The 12,554-nt window shown below is 34.7% G+C and overlaps 1 protein-coding gene across 2 annotated transcripts in view; it reads right to left on the reverse strand.

Annotated features, from left to right (window-relative positions):
- COL4A5 (collagen type IV alpha 5 chain) overlaps nucleotides 1–12,554 on the reverse strand; it is a gene marked incomplete at its 3' end in the record, with an annotated part of 361,897 nt that overhangs the window by 125,464 nt on the left and 223,879 nt on the right. For both annotated transcript variants that reach the window (XM_081043685.1, XM_081043684.1), the window contains exons 30-34: nucleotides 8,418–8,531; nucleotides 3,756–3,923; nucleotides 2,762–2,851; nucleotides 2,148–2,297; nucleotides 126–224 (exon numbers count right to left, since the gene is read on the reverse strand). In XM_081043685.1, the coding sequence (XP_080899811.1) occupies nucleotides 126–224; nucleotides 2,148–2,297; nucleotides 2,762–2,851; nucleotides 3,756–3,923; nucleotides 8,418–8,531 (621 nt within the window). The remainder of the gene's footprint in view (nucleotides 1–125; nucleotides 225–2,147; nucleotides 2,298–2,761; nucleotides 2,852–3,755; nucleotides 3,924–8,417; nucleotides 8,532–12,554) is intronic.

Below are 12,554 nucleotides of genomic sequence, written 5' to 3' on the forward strand. Positions count from 1 at the left end.
TCTCAGTAGCTATGCAAGTATACTGTGATGACCAGATCCAAAATATTACCACGCATGATAAATACACACTTTTCCAGGGTTCAAGATTAGCCATTCAATTACTACAGGTGGTCTATCATCCTTACCTGGTGTTCCTGGTAATCCAGGTTGTCCACTCAGTCCAGGTTGCCCTGGATCTCCAGGCAAACCCTGGTAACCTTTTGGCCCTGAAAGTCCAGGAATACCTTCCAAGGAAGACAAGTTAGGATGATATCATTAATTCATTAAATGAATTTGGCAAAGTAAGCTACCCAAATTCGGAAATGTGAGGGAAATACAGGTACCAGTGATATTCTGACATAGTACTATGAACCAGTAGCACTGGACTAATACTAAAATCCTCCACTTTTTATTTAGTTACCATTAAGAAATTCAGAACATTCAATAATTAAGTAACTTTCTTCTTTGGACCTGTTTCTTACACTATAAAATGAAGGATTTGGGGCAGATTATCTCTAGGCTATCTCTTATATTCTACAACTATCTTTAATAAGTCTATATTAGAGGCAAGTACAGTTTATTGCCTCTATTTTTCAGAAGGTATAATTTAAAGAGAAATCTTGCAACAAGTAATTCAAGAAAGATCTCATTTTAGCAGTAATAAACAATTAGGCAGCCCTGCAACTTTCATGTGATATACAAAACTACACTAATGTCTTAAACACTTTTTTGAGGAAAAAAATCCCACCAAGTCCTGCTCATAGGGAAATTTTTAACATCTATGGACACACGTACACCCCCCCCCCACACACACACACTCACATGCATACATAGACTGAAAATATTAACATAAAAAGTGGCACAAACTTTACTACTAGCTACAAATAAACAAAGCTATTTTTTATTATTAGTTTCAGGTGTACAAAACAATGTAATAGTTAGACATTTACACCCTTCAAAAAGTGACAACCCTCTCCCCCAATCTACTGACATCGTATACAGCTGTTACAGTTCTATCGACTCTATTCCCTATGCTGTACTCCACGTCCCGTGACCATAACCACATAAACAAAGGTATTTTTAAAGTTCCATGTTGTCTGAAAGGCTAGTCTATATAGATTGGATTGTGTTATTTTGATTTGTTTATCCATATTTTCTGAGGCTTTGCTATGAATATGTTATACTTTTATAAAAATGAAGAGATTTTTTATTTAAAGAATAAAAGCTATACTTCATACCTTATTTGCTACTAATAAAATAGCTATAAAAACACAGTTGTTCCCTAGACCTACTTTTAGCGACATCTCCCCAGGGCTGAGCTTGGCTGTTCATGGTCCAGTACTTGTTTATTCTGCCAAGGTAGTATAACAATGAACTGTATTTAAAAGCCAAGTATGATATGGATATCAAAACACTGCAGGGCAACAATGTACCACTCATCCCCATCTGGTTTCAGGAAAAAAAAAAATTAAAGGACGAGCAAATTTCCCAAACACTGCAATCTGTTTTCCAAGTGATTCGGGCTAGTTATCTTTTTATCACAACTATATCCTATACTATTTTTCTAGAAGGCCTGTAGATGACTGCCTAAGTCTATTTTAAAACATGGATGGATCTTGATATTATCATTCCAAGTGAAATGAGTCAGACAGAAAACGTCGAGAACCATATGATTTCATTCATATGTGGGATATAAAACTGAAAGCAACAAATGAACAAGAGAAGCAAAAACTCAGACCCAGACAACAGTTTAGTGGTTTCTAGAGTGTAAAGGGGGAAGGGGGTGGTAGAAGAGGGAAAAGGGGATCAAATATATTGTGATGGAAGGAGAACTGACTCTGGGTGGTGAGCATAAAATGTGATATATAGATGATGTATTATAGAAATGTACACTTGAAACATATATAATTTTATTAACAGCAATAAATTTAATAAAAAATATAAAACCTCACAGTTTGTGATAGATAAACTACAAAGAAAATACTCAAATATAAGTTGATCAGTGAAACAGTAAAAATCAAGTGACGATTAATTTTCATTACCAAAATTTGATACATCTAAGTGTTTTTTGTAAGTGAATCCAGGACTACAAGTCACTTTTCATGATGTTAAAAATTAACCTTCAGATATACCTGGAAATGTATTCATTAATAAATACATCCACTCACCTGGTAAACCAGGGTCCCCCTTCTCGCCTTTTGAGACGAGCTGATCTGGATCCATTAGTCCAGGAGGGCCTGGAAGGCCAGGTTCTCCTTTACTACCTTTTTCTCCTGTAGCACCAGGAGATCCTGGCTGACCGTGCAAACCATCATCACCTAAAACCAACATGAGTGGGGAAGACACAACAGATCAGATTTATCCACCCAGGATTAATGTATATAAATATAATTCATATGTTCCATAGTTGCATAGGCTGCATACCACCCGAAAACACTTATGCACCTTGCCCATGAATAACTTGAGCTCACACACATTTTTACACTCAAATAACAATCCCTCTTTCTTCTGGGATTCTTTGACAATTATAGAGACTGTAAAAGAAATCAAAATTTAATCCCTATATTTTGTTCTCTTGAGCTAAGCATTTACCATATTTCATGGTATGCAAACTAAACATGACACCATATTGAGAACAAGACCTATTTGAATATCCTATCACATAGAAACAAACTACCAGGAAACATTGCTCATTTTAAAAGTCAAATAAAAATATTCTGTATTGAAACAAAGCAATGTTTAATTTTCTCTTACGTCCATCTGCCAGCAAACTGAATATTACCTTTGAGACCAGGAACACCACTCCTGCCAGGAATTCCCAGGGGTCCTGGTGGGCCTGGACGTCCCATCATACCCATTTCACCTTTGGCACCTTTGAAGAATATCAATAAGTAACTTTTACCTTTCCTATAACTTCCTTGGACAGACCAAAGGTAAGTTTTAAGATGACAACTGGAAAACTATTTAGAGTTGGAGGGAAAGCACTAAGTTTTATCCCTTTTCAACTTCTGTAATCTTAGTGACCACTATTACCAATACTCATGAATAAAAAGACTCACTTTGGTAGCTAACCTCCAAAAACGGCCCTCAATGAACCATATGTCCCTGCATACAAACCCTTGTATAGTCTTTTCCCCTTGAAATTGGGGTGACTCTGTGCCTTGCCCTTGATTAAGTGACACTGTATGACTCCCAAGGCTAGATCACAAGAAGTTTTGCAGCTTCTACCTGGGGCTCTTGGAAAACTCACTTTTGGTTTGGGGAATTTTCTCTTTGGGAAACCAACTGCCTTGAAAGGACAGTAACTACTCTGACACTACCACAATGTGAGGAGCCCAAGCCATGTGAAGAGGTGGTATTGATAATGAGATACCACGTGAAGAGGCCAAGGAGCACCCAGTTGTCAAAGAAGTGCCATCTTGGGAGTAGATCCTGTACCCCCAACCACTCCACTTGGTGCCATGTGGATCAGAGTTAAATAACCCCATTAAGACATCTCTTAATTCATGACCCACAAAATCTTGAGCAAATTCAAAAGGTTGATTTGAACCATTAAATTTGGGGATCGTTTTTCATACAGCAATATATAACTAAAATTCTCACAAAGAAAGTGTAATGCAAATAGCAAAGTTAGTTTCCTGCAATCAAAGACATTTAACACTTTTCCATAAGGGACAGTGTCAATCCAGAGAAGTACAACAAGAGAATAATATACCAGAGTCATATTAGTTTTAATTGCCTGAATCCAAAACCAAAGAAAAGTTTAAACAAATTACCTGGAAAGCCAGAGGCACCTGCTTTTCCTGGAAGCCCTGGTGATCCTGGTGGTCCCATAGGACCAGGTGCTCCAGGGATCCCTGGACTACCTCTCTCACCAGGGGGTCCTGGAACATCAAACCCAGGAGGCCCTGGATCCCCCTTCTCTCCTGGTATTCCAGGCAAGCCTAGTCAATACAACACCAGTGTTAACAAGTGTTGAAAAGTTTTAAGAGGCATATCTTGTTATTTTACTAGCAAACAGATGATATAATTTGGTATAACAAACCTAACAGTGAGTTAGAGATATTTTTAGCACCACGCACATAAAATGACGTAACAGTCAAACTTTAGGATATTCAAGTATGTTTATTTAAGAAAGTATTTCTCAAATTATTTCTGATGACAGATCAATCTTTTAATTCCTGGCCCATCATGGACTAGTATCTTTTTATAAAATACAATAAAAATTGCTAAAAATAAAATAAAAACCAATGACAAATAAAATATAACCCTACCTTTTGGTTATATTGAACAAATAGAATTACACTGTCAAATTGCTATAAAATTTTCTAAATGCTCACTATCAATAGCTCTATATGAATTACTGCCTGCTGTTACACTAAAGTCCAAGTAGTTTGTTTGTTTAATCCAAGCTGGTTTTTAATAACTGAGTTTTCAAAATAACTTATTTGTCCTTTGAAATGTGTCCCAGGAGAAAAGTTCGACAAAATAATGATAAGAAACCAAATATTTAAATCTGGAGAAATCTCTTTTTTTTCATGTTTATTGCTGTACTTCAAAATAAGGCTTTTGAGAAAGAACTACAGTACCTGGTAGACCTGAAGTTCAAGAGGCAAGGCGTTACAATTCAGCAGCAAGATGAACCACCAGAGCAGAAGCAAGTTGCAAAAGATTCATTGGGTTAGGAATCAAAACTAAGCATGTAAAGATTAGAACAGAAATGTCTACAAATAGAAGTTATTAGATATTGATTCACTACTATCATATATTAGTAATGAGTAACAAAACTTATTTTAGGTATTAACTCAGATATTCATATAGCATATTCTATAAATGAAATGTATTTGCCGATAGAGACACAATATTTCCATTCACAAAAAGTAGATCAGCTTTACACTTTTGCTTATCTCTGTTCTTTATATTATTCTGAATAATCACTTTGGAATGTAAGTTCATAAGGTTAGCTAGAATTTAAAAATTAATTTGATTTTATACTGTAACAGGTTAGGTACTGAGAACTCAATAATTATTAGTAGGCAAGATTTCTTTCTTCATTGTTATTACTATTAGTAGTAACAGGTATTATGCTGTACTTTTCACAGTATAGATCTTTTCTATGAACACTGCAAGAAATAGGCATCCTGGTAAGATCAGGATGAACAAAGTCAATTAAATTCAAAAGCTGAATCTACTTATCCAATGACAGGAATTCTATGGATGTATCTAAGTGCATTAGGGGTATATAGGTGCTCTAAATTTACAGGCAGCCAAATGGAACCAGTTAGTGGAAAATCTCAAAAACATGTATTATCTGTGAGACATTCACACACACACATTCTCTCTCTCTCTCTCTCTCTCTTTCTCTCTCTCTCTCTCTTTCTCTCTCTCTCTCTCTCTCTCTCTAGGGGTTTTATAGCTAAAAAATGTAAAATGATAATGTACTCTCTATCTATGAAAATGACATGACTAATTCTTTATTTGTTTCCATGCACTTTTTCCTGTATCTGGTCAAGCATTATAACAAATTTGGCTCGGTTAGTTTATGATCTGTGCACATGAAATTCAGTATATTTAACTGACCTTTAGAAAGATTCACTAAAGCAGCAATCTTTTAGCCAATGTCCAGATCAAATAACAAGAACCAAGAACCAACAATTTCCATTTCTGCCTGAGGGCATGGGATGAAAACAGCATTTTGCATTTTGTCCTTTGGCATTTTTTTCTTTTATTTCCCTGCTGTCAAATGAGGAACTGATATTCAACAAATCTTTAATTTATAAACATGCATTGAACTGTACAGACTGCCTTGGAAATGAGAATGACAAATAGTAAAATTTAAGTAAATAATGGCAGAATGAGTTAAAAAAAAAGACTGAAAGGCATAATATGAACATTTTACACTGGAGAGATGACAATATAAAATACTTTGCATTAAGTTTTCTATTACAAAATGAAACACAGCCCGTATATTAAATAAGCTTCTTATTTAAAAAATTGGTAGTTAGAATTTCAGCCATGTAGTATAAGCAAGGTGCATCAAGATATTAGTAATAGTTTTGCTGATCACCCTGCTTTTGAGATGAACAAATAGAAACTATGATATTTTTGAAATGGGCTAAGGTAATATTCTGCTTTGGTGCTATAAATAAAATTTACTTTAAAAGTGAGTATATACGGCTAATATCAAATATAAAATGTGGCTCATCCTGTGGTGAAAAAAAAATTGTGATTTAAGAACATTTCTATATTAATAAGAATGCATTCGATATGTGTCATGCCAGTTGCTGTTAACTTCATTTGTTGAACCATATTAGTTAAGATCTTGAATTCTGTGGTAAAGTATATATTCACAGAAAAGATGAGATTAAATTCAGCACCATTACTTTTCCCCGTTTATCCTATTTATCTTTATAAATCAATATACCTACATATCTATCAGTTAAAAAGAGAGAGAACATTAAATGATTGAAATATTGCAGAGTATTATCTAAATTTAAAAGAGCATAAAGCACAAATAAATGTAATTTTATTTTGATCAGATTGGTATTAACAGTGATCTCTCTTTATTCTTGTCCAGCTGTGATTTAAAAATTCAAAATGCTTCCAAAACCTCATGCAATTCTGGGAAAGAAAAGAAATGACAAAACACAACAGAAATGATAAATTCATTTTAGCCATCTTTGTGGAACAGCAGACCAAATCTATAATGGACAAACCTAAAAATTAATTGTTTTTCCTCAAGATCCCTCTGCTATGCTAGTTAGAATTTTATTTTTTTTAAATGAGTGTTGATGCAGGTACTTTTCAACAACCTGCTTCAAAGCAACACTAACTTTTCTTATTTTTAAATCAGTAGTTACGTGTTAGGGGCCATAAAAACCATACAATACGCCATAAAATACATTTTTAAAATAGGACATAAAAAAAATAATGTTTACTTTCCAGGCATTTTACATTATTAACTGGTGTTTCTAGATTTTTAGTAGCATAATTACTACCAATATACCTACTGCCATTTAAGGTCAGAAAATATATTTTCATTGTTCAAAGTCAATGTATGTACATCTGAAGTGTGTTTAAGTCATCTGATGTATTAAAGCAAACTAAAGACTGATTAAATGTTCCATATGTGTTTTAATTTTATGAATTATTACAGTGCTTTGCAATAACATAATGTTGGCCCAAGAGTGGCCCTGATAGTTCCTGCCTAGATTAAGATACAAAGAATTTCATATCACCGGATGGCTCAGAATCCACAAACTCAAATAAGCAAACTCTCACACAGACATACCGTAGAGGAACCATATGATTCTCTATTAGGTTACTAGTTGACAAAAGTTTTCCTATATCCACATAAAAATTTTTAGCATGCTTATGAGTTGTAAAGTGATTGCTGATTTAGGGACAAAAGAGGAGAAAATTCAAGTCAATTTATTAAAAAGGAAATGAGAATGCCTAAAATATGAGGTCTGGCAATTAAGTTCGCAAACGTGTTGCAACGATGTTGCTGAACTTTTTTGATATCAGAGGGATTATTCATTATGAATTTGTACCAACTGGACAAACAGTTAACCAAGTTTACTATTTGGAAGTGCTGGAAAGGCTGCATGAAAAAGTTAGACGAAAACGACATGAAGTTTTCGCCAACAATTCATGGCTTTTGCATTATGGCAATGCACCAGCTCACATGGCACTGTCTGTGAGGGAGTTTTTAGCCAGTAAACAAATAACGGTATTGGAACACCCTCCCTACTCACCTGATCTAGCCCCCAATGACTTCTTTCTTTACCCAAAGATAAAGGAAATATTGAAAGGAAGACATTTTGATGACATTCAGGACATCGAGGGTCTGGTGGCCATTCCAGAAAAAGAATTCCAAAATTGCTTTGAAGGGTGGACTAGGTGCTGGCATCTGTGCATAGCTTCCCAAGGGGAGTACTTCGAAGGTAACCATAGTGATATTCAGCAATGATGTATGTAGCACTTTTTCTAGGATGAACTTAATTGTCCGACCTCGTATATTTTTAACAGAATGTTAACTTTAGTTTTCATATGCTAAGAAATGTTAAAGTGGTTCCAGAGGCAAAGGCGTATTACTGTTATACAGCTACTCAGGTCTGAAATAATCAGCACTAGAAGTTCTTAAGTTTGTAATTCCAAGACAATGACTAACTCAACGTTTATATGTCGTGGCAATATACTACAATTATTAAATTGCATTATTGTTAATAGATCAATTTTAAATGAACAGGGAGAGGAATACCAGGAATTAAAGTAGCTTTATGCTGTGATACGTACTTTTTCACTTTTACAAAATTATACAAGTACACGTTACCTCTTAAATCTATTTTCTGGAAGACGTAGGTGACATTTTATTGGTAAGCTGAACAACCGCTACATAATGAGTGCTACAAAATGTACATTTGCTCCAATCTTACCAGGTTGACCTATTGGTCCAGGAATCCCTGGTGGCCCTGGTGGTCCCTGAACACCTATTCCTGGAAGCCCAGGAGGTCCCATTGACCCAGGTTGTCCATTTGGCCCAACATCACCTTTCAGAAATAAATACAGTTTAAATATTAAAAACAATAGCAGACTCACTAGTCATTAGGAACCACAATACTCATGTGAAAAGGTACATCATATTAAGCAGGGGTCTTAATAAGCTATCCATTCATTGAGCAAGAAACGTACACACAAGTACCCTGAGCAAATGAGAGGGAATCCATTAAGTTACAGATTTATAATTTAACTTAGGCTGAGCACTCAACTTCAGTACTTAAATCAACCCCACAAAACAGTACGAAAGAATATAAACCACACATTTCTTTTACTTGTAAGTCATATTTGGCAAATATCTATTTGTAAGTTTAAAACATATTTTTAAATTACCTTTTTTAAAGGTAATTTTTAACATCTTTCTATTTACTAACTTGGGCCTATGGCCTATAAATGTGTTCAAGCCTCTCCCATCTTTAGTAAAATATCTCTTTGACCTTGGAAACTTCATTGTCCCTCTCTCTATCTTCTGTCTGTCCCTCTTACGTTTTAAAATTGTACAAATACTGCAATTCAGTTTTTTAAATGTATACTTTGATGAGTTTTGACAAGTATTTACAGTCATATAATCACCATCAAAATCAAGATATAGAAGATAGATATAGTTCCATTAACCCAAAAGTCTACCTGTGTGCGGTTCTAGTGAACTCCTCCCCACACCCCAATTTCCTGGCAACTGATGATCTATTTTATGTCTTGTAGGTTTTCCTTTTCTAGAATGTCATACACATACAATCATACAGTATGTAGCCTTCAGAGTGTATCTTCTTTTGCTTAGCATAATGCATTGAGAATCATCCATGTTGTTGTATGTATTAGTAGTTTGCTACTTTTTATTGTTTCCTAGTATACCATTATGTGAATATGCCATGATTTGTTCAACTGATCACCAGTTGAAGGACATTTGGGCAGTTTTCAATTTTTGCTGATTATGAATAAAGCTACTATGAACATTGATCTCCATGTTTTTTGTGTGAAGATTCACATTTTTCTTGGATAAATAGCTAGGAGTTTGATTGCTAGGTTACATGGTTAGGCTATATTTAACTCTTTATGAAATTGCCAACATGTTTTTTAAAGTGGCTACATCATTTTGCATTCTAACTAGCAATGTATGAGAGTTATAGTTATTCTGCATCCTTGGCAGCACTTAGTATTGTCAATTTTCCTTCTTTTTTTGAAATCTATTCTAGTAGGTTAGGAAGTACTATCTCATTGTACTTTTAACTCACATTTACTAGATGACTACTTATATTGACACTTGTTATATATGCTTATTAGCCATTCAAATATCGTCTTTGGTGAAGTATCTGTTCAAATCTTTTGCCCATACTTCCTATTGTATTCTTTAAATTTGGTTGTTTCCTTATTATTGACTTTTGAGAGTTCTTTACATTTACTGGTTATAAGTTCTTTGTCAGATAAATGATACAAAAGTACATTTCATTTGTCTTAAAAGATTTAATTGGGGAATGAGAACAGGACTTTATTGGGGGACAGTGTGTACTTCCGGGACTTTCCCAAGTCAAGTTGTTGTCCTTTCAATTTCGATCTTAGTTGTGTAGGGGACAGCGCAGCTCCAGGTCCAGTTTCCATTGTTAGTTGCAAGGGGTTCAGCCCACCATCCCTTGTGGGAGTCGGAGAATCGAACCGCAACCTTGCGGTTGACAGCCTGCACTCCAACCAACTGAGCTATCTGGGAGCTCAGGGTCAGCTCAGCTCAAGGTGCAGTGTTCAATCTTCATTGCAGGGGGCGCAGCCCAGCATCTCTTGAGGGAGTCCAATTGGCATCTGGCCAACCGGGAGCTGAGCGTCAGCTCATTGACTTCATTCTAGTTGTGTAGGGCACAGCTCACTGGCCCATGTGGGAATCCAACCGGCAGCCCCATTGCCCAGAGCTCGTGCTCTAACCAACTGAGCCATCCATCTGCCCTGAAAGTACATTTCATTTTGACGAAGTGCACTTTATCAGTTTTTGTTTTTTTCCTTTTATGGATTGTTCTTCTGGTGTTGTATCTAACAACTCTTTGATTAACCTATGATCACAAAGATTTCCTCCTATGCTTTCGTCTAAAGTGAGGGACAATAAAGTACTGCCCATGGGCTAAATTTGGCCTATAGGCCTATTTTTGAACTGCCTGTGAGCAAAGAATGGTTTCTACATTTTTAAAGGATGTTAAAAAAAAGATCATGTGACAGAAACCATAAGTGGTTTACAAAGACTAAAATATTAACTATCTGGCCCTTTATAGAAAATGTTTGCCTACCCCTGTTCCAAAAGCTTTATCATTTGAGGTCTTATGTTCAGGTCTATGATCCATTTTGAATTAATTTTTGTACAAGGTATAAAGTATGGGTTGACGTTTATCTTTTTTGTTTCGCTTTGCATATGGATGTCCAATCGATTTAGCACCTTTCGTTGAAAATGCTTATTTTTCTGTTGAAGTTGCCTTTGCAATTTTGTCAAAATCAAATTGTGTAGGTCTATTTTTGGACTCCCTGTTATGTTCCATTGATCTATTATGTCTGTAATTTCACATATACCACACTGTCTTAATTATTGTGGCTTTATATTAAGTTTTGAAATTAAGCACAATGAATTCTCCAACTCTACTTCTTTCTCAAAGTCCAGGTCCTTTGCTTTAACAAATAAATTTGAGTCAGAAACTACTGCTCAGTTTTGCTTGAGAATGTGTTCAATCTATGGATCAATTTAGAAAAAAAATGAAGACTTAACAATATTGAGTCTTCCAATTCACGAACACAAAATATCTTCCCATTTATTTCGATGTTTTATTTCTGTCATAAGTGTTTTATAGGTTTCCACATACAGATCCTGCTCATATTTTCTTACAACTCTACCTAAGTACTTCACATTATCTGATGCTATTTTAAATGCAGCTTTTGTTTAATTTTCATTTCTAGTTGTTGGTGCAGTATATAGAAATATTTTTTTTTGTATATTTGCCTTGTATCCCGTGACTCGACTAAATTCACTTCTTATTTCTAGGAGCTTTTTTTGTAGATTTCTTATGATTTTCGATGTAGAAAATCATATCACCTATGAATTGAGACAGTTTTTATTTCTGGCTTTATAATCTGTATGCCTTTTATTTCTTTTTCTTGCCTTACAGCATTTCATTGCTTTATTGGTTTACCAGTACAATACTGAAAAAAAATTGGAAAGAAAAGACATGTTTATGTCGTTCCATATCTTTGGGGAAAAGTAATTAGTATTTTACCACTAAATATATTGGATCAACTTTTTGGAAATGTCCTTTATCATACTAACAGTTTCTTTTCATTCTTAATTTTCTGAAAGTACTTTTTCAGAATAGATGTTGAATTTTGTCAAATAATTTTCAGCATTAGTTGAGATGATAATATAACTTTTCTTCTTTAGATTGATAGAGCAAATCACACTAATTTTCAAAATCAGCCTTGAATTCTATGAATAAACTTCACTTGGTTGTATTGTGTAATCCTTCTTACATATTGTTGGGTTTGATTTGCTAATATTTTCTTGAGGATTTTTACATCCATTTTTATTAGAGATATTGGTTTATAGCTTTTTTCCCCCTTATAATGTCTTTACCTGGTTTTGATATTAGGGTAATGCTGGTCTCATAAAATGATTGGGAAGAAATCCATCCACTTCTATTTTGGGAAAGAAATAATGTGGAACAGGTTACTGTTTCTTTAAATGTTTGTTAGAATTTATGAGTGATGCCAGCTGGACCTGTAGTTTTCTTTGTTGGTAGGATTTTAACTACAAACTCAGTTTCTTTAATAAATATCTGGATTATCTATTTCTTCTTCAGTGAGCTTCAGCAGTTTGTACTTTCAGAAAATTCATACATTCATACATTTTACCTAGGTTGTCAAATTTGCAGGCATACAGTTGTTTACCATACTCCCCTGTTATTCCTTTAATGTTCCTTTAACAATGCGTCATCTTTCATTGCTAATATTGGTAACATGTCTCTTGTCTTTTTTCCTTTTTGGCTATATGTCCC

Source organism: Rhinolophus hipposideros, assembly GCF_964194185.1.
Source record: "Rhinolophus hipposideros genome assembly, chromosome: X".
Lineage (NCBI taxonomy): Eukaryota > Metazoa > Chordata > Mammalia > Chiroptera > Rhinolophidae > Rhinolophus > Rhinolophus hipposideros.